Source organism: Engystomops pustulosus, chromosome 2 (assembly GCF_040894005.1).
Source record: "Engystomops pustulosus chromosome 2, aEngPut4.maternal, whole genome shotgun sequence".
Lineage (NCBI taxonomy): Eukaryota > Metazoa > Chordata > Amphibia > Anura > Leptodactylidae > Engystomops > Engystomops pustulosus.
Genome location: NC_092412.1, coordinates 70,235,742 through 70,248,161, shown reverse-complemented (window position 1 = coordinate 70,248,161; position 12,420 = coordinate 70,235,742). Strand labels below are relative to the sequence as shown.

The following is a 12,420-nucleotide window of genomic DNA, read 5'->3' as shown; positions in this document are numbered from 1 at the left end:
TAGACTTGTTATTATGGAGTACTGCCCCACTGCTGCTAGACTTGTTATTGTGGAGTACTGCCCCACTGCTGCTAGACTTGTTATTATGGAGTACTGCCCCACTGCTGCTAGACTTGTTATTATGGAGTACTGCCCCGCTGCTGCTAGACTTGTTATTATGGAGTACTGCCCCGCTGCTGCTAGACTTGTTATTATGGAGTACTGCCCCGCTGCTGCTAGACTTGTTATTATGGAGTACTGCCCCGCTGCTGCTAGACTTGATATTATGGAGTACTGCCCCACTGCTGCTAGACTTGTTATTATGGAGTACTGCCCCACTGCTGCTAGACTTGTTATTATGGAGTACTGCCCCACTGCTGCTAGACTTGTTATTATGGAGTACTGCCCCACTGCTGCTAGACTTGTTATTATGGAGTACTGCCCCACTGCTGCTAGACTTGTTATTATGGAGTACTGCCCCACTGCTGCTAGACTTGTTATTATGGAGTACTGCCCCACTGCTGCTAGGCTTGTTATTATGGAGTACTGCCCCACTGTTGCTAAAAGGAGGGGGAGGTATTGAAATGTTGGGAGCACAGTAATGATAACTTAGCATAACAAAGAAAAAAAAAGAAAACAATTGGCGCTCAAGTCTTAATGGGGCAGCTTTATTTTTGGCTTGTTATCGCTGGGCATTGGCTTTTTCTTTTTTGCGTGATGAGGCTTCTTTTTCACGGCAGTCTCACTTTCTTGTATTTCCTTAATTTTCAGCACATTGGGAGTGTTCTCATGTATGTTGGTGAGTGTAATGATAAAGTTTAAAGACTTCTGTAGCTGGTGAATATAACCATGTATCATCTCCTCTCTGTCCTGAGGAGTAGCTGAGATTCTCACTAGTTTGCGGATTTTGTTCAAAATGCAAAAAATTTCAAGTTTTTTAGAAGAACAGTAGTGTTCCATCTCTCCAGTGCTCCAACGCATTTTACAAGTTCCTTCAGGATCTTTTAACTGCAAAACATTAGAAAATTAGGAATAAAATTTAATGCTGGATTGGGTTTCATGTGCACAGAGGTTCATGGAATGCAGCACAAGGGAAGGCCATAGCTTACTCTGAAAATGTCATATATCCCTGGGTAGGTTATCGCACCACTGCCCCAAACAAACACTAAATATATAACCTATTGTACTCCTTAAGAAAAGACGAAACAAGGCAAGACTAAGACGTCCAAATACAAAAAGATATAGTACAAACTTTATTGACACAAATTACAAGAGGTACATAGTTAAAATTACAGCAGTGGTATACAGGCAAAAGGCAGTCATGCCCGGACATGGGAGGAGATATGCAGTAATCGATGTATAACAGGACTGGTTTAGGAACAACCATCATACCCACAAACTGTAATGGACTAACAATACATATCAGCACAGCAAAAACTTGTGCCGCATAAAGAGTTTCAGGGAAGCACATATGATGAAGTGCCAGTCCTTACCAGATCAAAAAGTACAAAAAGCTCTGTTGTCCTTGGATGACTGCGTCTCCGACACACGTTTCGGCTCGTACTGAGCCTTCGTCACCCCTAGACGAAGGCTCAGTACGAGCCGAAATGCGCGTCAGCGACACAGTCATCCCCAGACATCGGAACTTTTTATACTTTTTACTAACTTGCACAACATGAAAAGTGTCACCGTTTGATCTTTCCCCCTACAAAATGAAGAATGTCAGATGAAATACCAAATCATCTATCGGGAATTTATGTAAGGTGCCTTTCACATTAAATTATTAAAATGGCCATGTGTTTACTGTACCGTTTTCCTATGAGTAGCACACGGGTACATTTACTACAATGAGCAATGTGGGCATACACTTTAATGGCCATATTGCCAACCATACCGTACTGTACCATACCGTGAGCGAGAAATATAAAAAATCTAGAGCGTGTATAGAGTGTCCGTACGCAATATAGAAGTATGGGAACTTTAAAATGTGTGTTGTGCACTGTATGCCTCCATATATATGTGTAGTATCCAGGGATTTTGGGCTTGAGCAAGCTAGTGACATCATTTGCCATCCCACCGTATTTTATATGGAATGGATGAGGTGACATATGTGCATTTGTGGTTAAAAAACATCCTGTATATACTGCCAAATACGTCACTGAATGACTGAAAAAAACCCCATACAATTATGTGAAAGCGGCAGGGACAAGAATGTGACACAAGTAATGAGGTTACAATAATAGCAAGTGGAATAAAAGATAAAAGCTTTTAAGCCCTTTCACTACTAGTAGTAACATGTGTATTCCACATACCACATATACTAATATTAGTTCTTAATAATATTTTAAGGCACTAAGTCCATACAGAAGAAGGGGAGACATAACTTACCTGAAGTTTAGACCCAACATTAAAAGTGATTGTTTCCTTGTCTTTTGTGAATAATACATAGATTTCATCCTGTTTTAGCATTTTAACTTCAATGTGGGAATTCAGCATCAAGGTAATTGGCTGGAAAGGAGGAGCATGTACGTGGCGGCTGAAATCCCACCAAGTCCAGCGCTTCTTCTGGACCCCCTTCTCGTCAAAGTAAGAGCCACCCCATGGATCTAATACAGTCCTATTGTAGAAATGAGAATGACAATTGAAAACATTCACAACATTTTAGATATTGATGGCACTGAAAGCATCTATATTATTATTGTGGAACAAAATAAAGCATTTCATGTCAATGGTGGCAAAATATATAGCACAAAAAATTATTCAAGTAAATATATTATTAGATCTGCCCCCTCTATGAACCATTTTGAGGTATGAAAGGAATTTTAAATAGGTGAGACACAATAGGTGTCCCTACAGAAGAAATAGAGCAGTACAGCTGGGGCAGCTCTGGCAAGCTAGTAGATGAACTCCTGTACATATCATTATCCCCTCGATTAACTCATACGTCCTCACTATGGTATTTGAAAATAGGATTTATAAACTACGCTTGTCCATTGCAATGTCATTGTGTCAGTAGAATACAAGTTTCTATGTATAGTAGTCTGTTTGCCATCTTCAGACACACAGAATGCTTGCTTTATTATTGGCTTATAGTTGATTCTAAAAGTTAAATGTGTTAACCCCTTTGCGTTGCAGCGTTTTTTTTTGTTGATTTTTGCTCCCCACCTTCAAATAGTTATACCTTTTGCCTTTTTTCATGCTTATCTTTTGCGTAACAAATTTTACTTTCGCTATCTAATCGTCGCTAATAACTTTTTCATATTCCGGTGTACAGAGATGTGTAAGACATGAAGATGAGCTGTCGTTTTAATTGCATTGGACTTTGCAACCTTTTGATTACTTTTTATTATATATGTACAGTAAAATAATGTGAAAGTTGCGTTTCGCACATTTGGAGGCTATTTTTCGTTATGTGGTTCACCGCTGACAATAACCGTTTTTATATGTTGATAGATATTGGGACACAGCGATACCTAAAATGTTTGTGATTTTTACGGTTTATTTAGTTTTATATCACTTCTAGGGAAAGGGGGGTGATTTAAATTTTTAGTTATTTTTATTTAGTTATAAACTTTAAAATATATATTTTTTTAACTATTTACTATAGCGCTCGGCAATCTCGGTCAGCTCCCTACAGTTTAGTCGAGCAGAACAGTCATGTGCGGCCGTCTGCTCCATTACTCTCATGGACTGAAGCGGGGTCGCTCGGGCCCCTCGTTTTCGCGATCTGTGCGGTTGTCAGCACTGAGACCCCACTGATCAGCAAGTTAGGCCCTATCCCGTGGATAGGACCTAACTTGTCTTCCTGGGAATACCCCTTTAAATGTAATTCTATTGGTGCTTCAAATGCATTGAAAATCCAAGTTCATGTATCAATTCAGTGCTGTACCATGATAAATCCCACTCATTTGCAGCGCTAATTGGTTAACTTGCAGCACACACGAGTGTCATTAGTATGCCATGACAGTGACAGGCAGCTTCTATTTAATGCAAAAATAAGAGATTGCTTCCAAGTTATTATCAATGCAAAGGAGGCTTCTTTATCTAGTCAGGGTCAAGCCGAGATAAATGTATTTTGTGGGTCCTGTGCTTGGCAGTATTTACGTAACGATTTCTATTAGAAAAACTATTAAGAAGGGACACCGGGAATGGAAACACCATACTATTGGTCTTTATAGAAATAAATATAGACAATCTATTAAGCGCCGTAATTGGCTTTACTTGAAAGATTCAATTACTGTTAAATTGCTCATCCAAAGGAAAGATCTGTGCAAAAATGTCATTTTTAACCCTGAAAACCCTTCTTTCATTTGGAGTTTTATTTACTGACGGGTCCTAATTGTTTTACAAGACTGATAAAGCCTAGAGGCAGTGTGTTTGCAGATATGTATAGCTCCACAATGTCGTGGAGATAAGCAGAGCTCAGCCACAGCATTATGATGATAGATCAGTAGAAAACACATATTGGGAATTTATTAGCTAAAACAAACAACCGCAATAAACCACTTGATGCAAAGTACCAGAAAAAACAAGGAATGCTTCCTCTTATCCCACAACTTGATTGTTGTCATTTCTAAAACTAAAAAACTGCTTCAATTAGCAATAAAAACTTTCAGGATCTTGCACATGGGAACCATTGTACCCGGCTAATGTTCTGGTAAGGTAAACTGGTGTTCAATCTATGTGTTTATGGACTATTTTCCATCACGTTATACAAAAATAAAGGTTGTATGAGTCATACACAATGTGATACAATGCAACATTAGCATAGAGTAATGGCACATTTTATGGCAGTCTATAGTCTGTGAATGGCACTCAGGCAGTATCTGTCATAAAACTATCTATAGATGGTGATGGGTCTGGGGTTAATCTCACATTCCCTCTAGCCCCGCTTGTTATTCTAGATAAAGAAAGTAATACTGATAATAACATTAAACTGATGTGAAGTTTTACAATGGCTTTTTTGCAAGCGAGCCTCAACTTATATACAACAGAATAAAGCATAGTCGCTTAAGTTTTAATAGAAGGCCCAAATACATTTGTCCCCATGAAAATACTGCTTTCACTACCAGTACATTTTATATAGCAGAAGGAACTAAATAGATTGTATATAGTGGGGCAGATTTACTTACCCGGTCCATTCGCGATCCAGCGGCGCTTTCTCTGTGGAGGATTTGGGTGTCTGGCGATTCACTAAGGTAGTTCCCCCGATGTCCACTAGGTGTCACTGCTGCGCTGAATTCGGTCGGAGTTCACTGAAGTTCATCAAGCTATCGTGGGTGCAGGTAAGCGCGTGTCAGGCGACACATTTTAAAAAAAAAATATGGCGTTTTTCTCCGAATCCAACAGGTTTTCTGACGGCCCGTTCCCCGGGAGCATGCCGGCGCCGATGCACCACAATCCAATCACGTGCGCCAAAATCCCGGGGCAATTCAGGGTAAATCGGCGCAATATTCGTGTAATCCGTCGGAAAAACGCGATTCAGGCCCTTAGTAAATGTTCCCCAGTGTGATACATGCTGATAACACATTATAGAGCAGATGGAGCTTGAAACCATGATGTTTTTTAAACAAGAGCAAGAGCTTTCTGTACGTAGTGTCCGATTTGTACGCAGAATGTTATAGAGCCATAGGTGTTGAGTAGAAAGATTAATACTTTTTGAGAAAGGAAATCTACCATCAAAATAAAGCATGATAAACCAGGGCACTCATAGATCCAGACTCTGTGTTTTTGGTAAACTTCTTATATTTGTTATTTATGGTCTCTTCTGTTTAAATAAAAAAAATTAAATCATGCTAATGAGTCAAATGGGGTCCTGGGGTGTTACCAGAGCCCCACTGTGCTGCAGTTGCACAGGAGGTTACACTGTTCCAGCCTGCCCCTTGCTTGCTCAGCACTTCTTCCCTCCCTCTCCCTGCTATAATCTAACATGGTGGTAGGGGGTATGTGCTGCTGCACAGTGTAACATTCTGTGAATCTACAGCAGGAAGGGTCTCAGGTAACGGCCCCAGAGTCCTTCAGCATAATTAGGTTAGTTTTAAGAGGCCATGGATAAGAAATCTAAGAAGATTATTGCAGTCACAGTGCCTGGATCTATGAGTAAGTGTTCCTGGTTTATCAGCCTTCATTTAAGTGGTAAAATGTCGTGTCTGTGGTCTTGTCATTGGTTGCCAACCTTCCCTTTTTGAGCATAATCAAGTAGAATCAACTTGTTATCTCAACAAAAATATAAGCAACGAACAGAGATATAAATTAATAAATGACACGTTTTAATAAATATCATATCCAGGGCTGAATTAAGGGTGGTGGACACCCCTGGGTGCAGACTGTTGAGGGCTCACCCCACAATTTTTTTCAATAAAGTAAAAGTTGTTAGTAATTAACATATACAGCCCCTGTAATAAATATACAGGCAGTCCCCGGGTTACATACAAGATAGGTTCTGGAGGTTTGTTCTTAAGTTGAATTTGTATGTAAGTCAGAACGTATATTTTATCATTGTAATCCCAGACAGAACTTTTTTGGTCTCTGTGACAATTGGATTTTAAAAACGTTGGGTTGTCATAAGAACCAATATTAACACTAAAGCTTCATTACAGACACCTGTGATAACTGTTATAGCTGATTATTGTAGCCTAGGACTAAAGTACAAGAAATTACCAATATCCAGAGGTCCGTTTGTAACTAGGGGTTGTATGTAAGTCGAGTGTTCTTAAGTAGGGGACCGCCTGTATATAGATCCCAGTAACAAATATACAGAGTGGGCCATTCATATGGATACACCTAAATATAATGGGAAAGGTTGGTAACATCAACTTCCTCTTTGTGGCACATTAGTATATGGGAGGCCAATTTGAAGTCGCAATTTTTTTTCCAATGGGAAGAGTGTCATGTAACACATCAAACTTTGTACCCTAATAAGTTATTAACATGTTTTTGTCCACTTATAAAATTTATTCAATGTGCTGCCCAATGTGTTGGATTGTCAATGCAACCCTTTTATGCCACTTTTGACACACTAATGGCAACACCATAGAAGAAATGCTAGCACAGGCTTCCTGTATCCGTTGTTTCAGATGCTGCACATCTCGTATCTACACAGCATAGACAATTGCCTTCAGATGACCCCAAAGGTCCGAGCATTCCTACATAAACAGTTCCCTGGAAATTGGATTGGTCTTCCTGGGCCATATGAATGGCCACTAAGGTCTGCCGATCTGGCCCCCTAAGATTTATGTAGGTGTATCCACCCTACACATAGCCCCCCCAGTACTGAATATACCGTATTTTTCGGCCTATAAGGCGCATCGGACTATAAGGCGCACCTCTAATAAATGCCTGCTAAGACATCTAAGTTCATATATAAGGCGCACTGGAGTATAAGGTGCAGGATCAAATGCAGTACCTAAAAATGACCAGCAGATGGTATGGGCTGCTGGGGGTTAATGCAGGGTGATGCAGCAGGGGTTAAGCGGTCTCCCTCTGCCCCTTCTCCTTTCCTCCTCAGCCAGGGTGTTATTCCTGTGGGGTTCCCTGTGGCTCCTTCTCTCTCCATGCTAGGGGAGGGTAGGATGGGCACAATGTTAGTTGTGGTGCCAGGGCACTTCAGGAGCTAGGGACCCTGTATACTGTGTGGGAAGGTGCAGGAAATTTCTGGGGATGGAGCTATTAAATACTGGTAAATGTACAGTACATCTTGTCTGTAGTACATTTCTGTATAAGTTCATATATAAGGCGCACCGGCCTATAAGGCGCACCTTTGATTTCTGAGAAAATTAAAGGATTTTTGGTGCACTTTATAGGCTGAAAAATACGGTATACAGCCCACCAGTAATGAATACATACATCCGCCTGTAATAAATCTGTATGGCTCCCCTGTAGTGAATATATACAGCCCCCTGTAATAAATATATACAGCCTTCAGTAAAATATATATACAGCTATAATGACGCGGGGCATACCTATCAGACGTCTGGTGTAGGAGTTGCAGTTTGCTGATGTCCCGTGCACTTCTTGGTCTATATCAGAGCAGGAGTTCTAGCATAGACACAAGTATGTGGTGGGATCTGTCTCTAGCGCCGGATATCCCCCAATTCTCTGAACCGGCTGCTGTTTAAACAGCTGGTTTAGATGGCCCGGGTGGTCAGTCAGAGTCAGACACACTATAATCCACCATGGAACACACCCTGGGAGCCTTCCCTATAATCTGGCCCTAACATTACAGCACATCAAATTGTATGTTCAATGTAACAGATTACAATTCCTTCAATTTATTTAAACTATTTTTTTAAAACTATTTACATTTGAAGAAATGTTTTTTTTTTAAAAGACCCGTAAAAGCAGGGTGCAGAAAATGGACATATCTCAGATCGATGGAACAGGACGCAGAGCCATGTATACAAGTATGGGCGATGATTGAACATTGACAAGTGATTTTCAATGCACTAGTGAAGGTCAACCTTCCTGCAGACCTCCAGTCCTTATCTTAAATGAATCCGTAAGTAAAGGAGTTATAGACATTGATTTTTCAGTGTGCACTTTTCTGATAATACCACAAAGATACAAGAGGATCACTGTTCCCATAGTGGAAATAAGTCTTGGTTGCACTAATTTCCAGGTGTTTTTATATCTTCTTACTGTTCTGTGACACAATCAGTCATGACGAGTAAATGTGGCAAGATCTCAGCAAATGTCTTAAGAATAAACCTCTGAAATGCTATGCAAAATTTTGTGACAACTGTTTTTTTTAATCTTAACATTGTTTACTTTCGCTAGGTAACAAAACGAAACCATTAAAGGGAGCCTTTTACCAGAAGGCTATATTTCAGTGGGGACAGGTTCCCATAGACACTCTCACGTGGATAGAAGACAAGGTTTTATCATACATTAGTGGTCTATAGTTCCTGCAATATTCACGGGTAGAGTTTACCTGGCACCCTGCCAGAAGGTCCTTCTGAAGTCTCGGGGGAGGCAGTATTTCAAAAAGTAATGTGCGCTTCCTAATTAACATATTTCCTGCCCTCGTCCCCGTTCAGGATTCCCACATTCTCGCTCTTGATCCCTCCCCCTCATAAGGTCGACTCACTGCACAAGCAAATCTCATGCCTGTGCGTTGAGCAGCAAGGTGGCTCGCTGCGCCAGGTAGCTCACTGCGCATGCGTCCAGGTACATAAACTGCCGATATTACAAGAACTATAGACCACTTAGATATGACAAAACCTTGTCTGCTATCCACGTTAGAGTGTCTATTGGAGCCTGTCCCACTGAAATATAGCCTTCTGGTGACAGGTTCCCTTTAAAGTTTTCAGTAAAGGGGATCTACCAGCATGCAGACCATCCTACATGTTCAGACAGCACTGTGTAGGGTATAATATGCAATGTGTGCAGTTAGCTTTAGATATGACATCCACAGGGGGAATTCATCATACAGCGGTCTATTATATAAGTCACGCCCCTGTGTCCCGACGGTTACATCAAGAGGCGTAAGCTCTTCCCCCATGTACGTATACATATTCACATACATTTCACAAGACTATTTTGCTGTGTTACAACTGTAGATCCTGAAAAGACAAAAAATAATTCCAGTAAATAATTGGGATTATATGGCTATGGGACTGTTACTGCTGTAGTAACCTAAGAGAACCATACACTTACAGTATGATATTTGCTATTGATGCACAATATAATGGCTATGGCAATAGAAAATCAGTAGCCAAAAACAAATCTGCTCTTTGGTCTTGCTGTGACTAGTGTGCGCACTATTTGTTATTCTTTTCATATTTTCGCACACAGTGACATTAGCTTTATAGAATGCAATGGCCTAAATACTGATTGTGTACGCTGTCAAACAATTGCATTACAATTAATATCTCAAAGCTACAACAGCACTTTCTAGTCATCTGCAGTGGGAATGGAGAAAACGTAGCACTTTGACAGTAACAATCGGCAAGTATCTGGCTCACCTCCCAGCAATCCATTAGGCACTTAACGTATTTAGTTGTTATTAAAGGGCCTCAAATAACCATTCCCAAACTTTACTTTTAGCAGACCATTCATACATAACAGCATACAGGACTGTTACTGGCTTTTGTATGTCGGTGAACTTTTTGCTCCCATTTATTACACTCTTGAGTCATTCAGTTCTGACCACTAGTGTAATGTATGAAAAAGGAGAAAAAGAATGGAAGATGCTTCTTACATCAGTGTTGTACACTTCTTCTCTTATATTCTGGGAATAAAATAGAAATCATTTTTGGTGATACCCCGTACTAGAAAGATACCACCAAATGGCATCACATGTAATAATTTTGTATGCCAAAGTTGAGCCATCAAATAGGTTATATGAAGTTAGACTATACTTACAATGCCCAAGATTTATCATGCTGCATGTTTAACAAACCAGAATCATTATTTCTAAATGTACTTTTGATATTATTTTTATATTTTATAACAAACCCATCCATACTGCAGAAGCTTTAATTCAACTCTACTCTAAATATAAAAAATGCCCTATACGTGGTTGGTACAAAACAAAAAAAAAATGGCTGATTTCATCCAAAGACAGCACCGGACCAAAGCAGGTGTGCTTCAATACCGCTCAACCCCATTCAACCCCTTGTATGAAACTGAAATTGGCAAGATCTACTTATAGTTCTTATTGACCTGAAGAAGACATCATTCCAATATCACAATGAGTTGTCTTGTACTCCACTTTTTTTGTAAACATCTTTGCCTTCTCTCCTGTAAACAACAAGCTCTCCCAGGTTATTCTACAATTGATGTTCTGACCCAAAGTGGAAATAAGGAAGTATTTCATTTACATAAGAAACCACAAGCATCGGTTGTGTTGTGTTTCAATTTACACAACAGTATGTACTTTCACTTTTCTTTTTCCTCAGCAACCAAAACTGAGAAATCAGGGTTTGGATTGTCCAAGAAGATAAGTTAAGATAATCCTTTATCAGTCTCACAATGGGGAAAGTCACAGCATTACAGGGAGAGTGCAGTACAAGCAATGACAGAACAATAATATTAGGGATAAATGAACAACTTCAGTTTAGGCCCTTTTGTTGAACAGCCTGATCGCAGCGGGGAGGAATGACAATAACGCTCCCTCTCACACTTGGGGTGAAGCAGTCGGTCACTAAAGGTGCTCCCGAATGCCACCACAGTCTCATGCAAGGGATGGGAACTATTCTGAATAATAGATTTCACCTTACACAGTGTCCTCCTCTCAGCTACCACCTGCACTATGTCAAGAGGACCCCCCAGGGCAGTGCTGGCTTTCCTAATCAGTTTGTCCCGTTTGCTCCTCTCCTTAGTTGAGAGGCTGCTTCCCCAACAGACTACACCAAAGAAGATGGCTGGTGCCACTATAGAGTTGAAGAAAGTCTTTAGAATTCCCCCCTGCACTCCAAATGCCCTCAACCTCCTCAGCAGGTGTAGCCTGCTCTGACCCCTCCTGTGAAGTGATTTTATGTTCTCTGCCCACTCCAGTTTATTGTTGAGGAGGACACCCAAGTACTTATAGGACTTCACTCTCTGTTCACTAGACGAGGACTGTGCTTAAGGAAGTCCACCACCATCTCCTTGGTCTTCCCAGCTTTAATCCTACAGTGGATTTGCTGGCACCAATCCACAAATTCCCGGGTTAAATTCTTTGTACTTCCTGTCATTCACACCTGTAATGAGGCCTACTATAGCTAGCGCCATCATTTTGCAGTGTTCTGATCACACATCAGAATTTCACACTAACTACAGTTTATATTTCAGTTTCATCCTGTTCCACACTGTACAATATGGAGTAATATCTGTCTTGCTTTCTGGTTTGTGACTGATGATACGTGCCACTGGTGTCCATTATCGTAAATGACCAAGTTCAAAGAGAAAATCAGCTTAAAAAAACTAATAATGGATTATATGGGATTTGCTTGCTGCCTCTGAAAGAGAATCTTTTTAATGATCAGACTTCACACATAGAGAATAATCAATGTGTTAAAGGTATGGACTGAGAAGAGCTTCCAGGCATCTCCTTGTACCTTTATCTTCAGGCAGATGATTACTTTTCTCTTGCCATATAATGCAGCTCACCTTTAATCTGAGCATCAAGTGTCAGTCACATGTATTTTTAAAGACATTGATGCACTGCACAATGCTCCAAGAACTGAGATATATTGGAACTTTTCTAATTGTATTCATTATTTAGAGTGTTCCTACACCAGCTCACCCAAGCAGAAATTGGCTCCAGAATCTCTCTAAGTCAAAACTAATTGAATTCTGGTTTATTTCATTAAAATGTCATTTGTAAGACACAGGCGCACGGCACACAATTAGGTTATGCTGCATTGAAAATTGATGATATCTGTTTGTTTTCTCCATTTAAATATGGATATCGCTAGATTAACTTTTTTTGTTACAATTTAATGGAGTAATGTGCTACTT

At 40.2% G+C, this 12,420-nt stretch overlaps 1 protein-coding gene across 3 annotated transcripts in view; it reads right to left on the bottom strand.

Annotated features, from left to right (window-relative positions):
* Positions 1-445: 445 nt before the first annotated feature.
* ERICH6B (glutamate rich 6B) overlaps positions 446-12,420 on the bottom strand; it is a 99,801-nt gene continuing 87,826 nt past the window's right edge. For 2 of the 3 annotated variants that reach the window (XM_072135244.1, XM_072135246.1), the window contains exons 13-14: positions 2,368-2,596; positions 446-987 (exon numbers count right to left, since the gene is read on the bottom strand). In XM_072135244.1, the coding sequence (XP_071991345.1) occupies positions 634-987; positions 2,368-2,596 (583 nt within the window). In that variant the 3' untranslated portion in view covers positions 446-633. The remainder of the gene's footprint in view (positions 988-2,367; positions 2,597-12,420) is intronic. The other variant, XM_072135243.1, reaches the window with a different exon arrangement.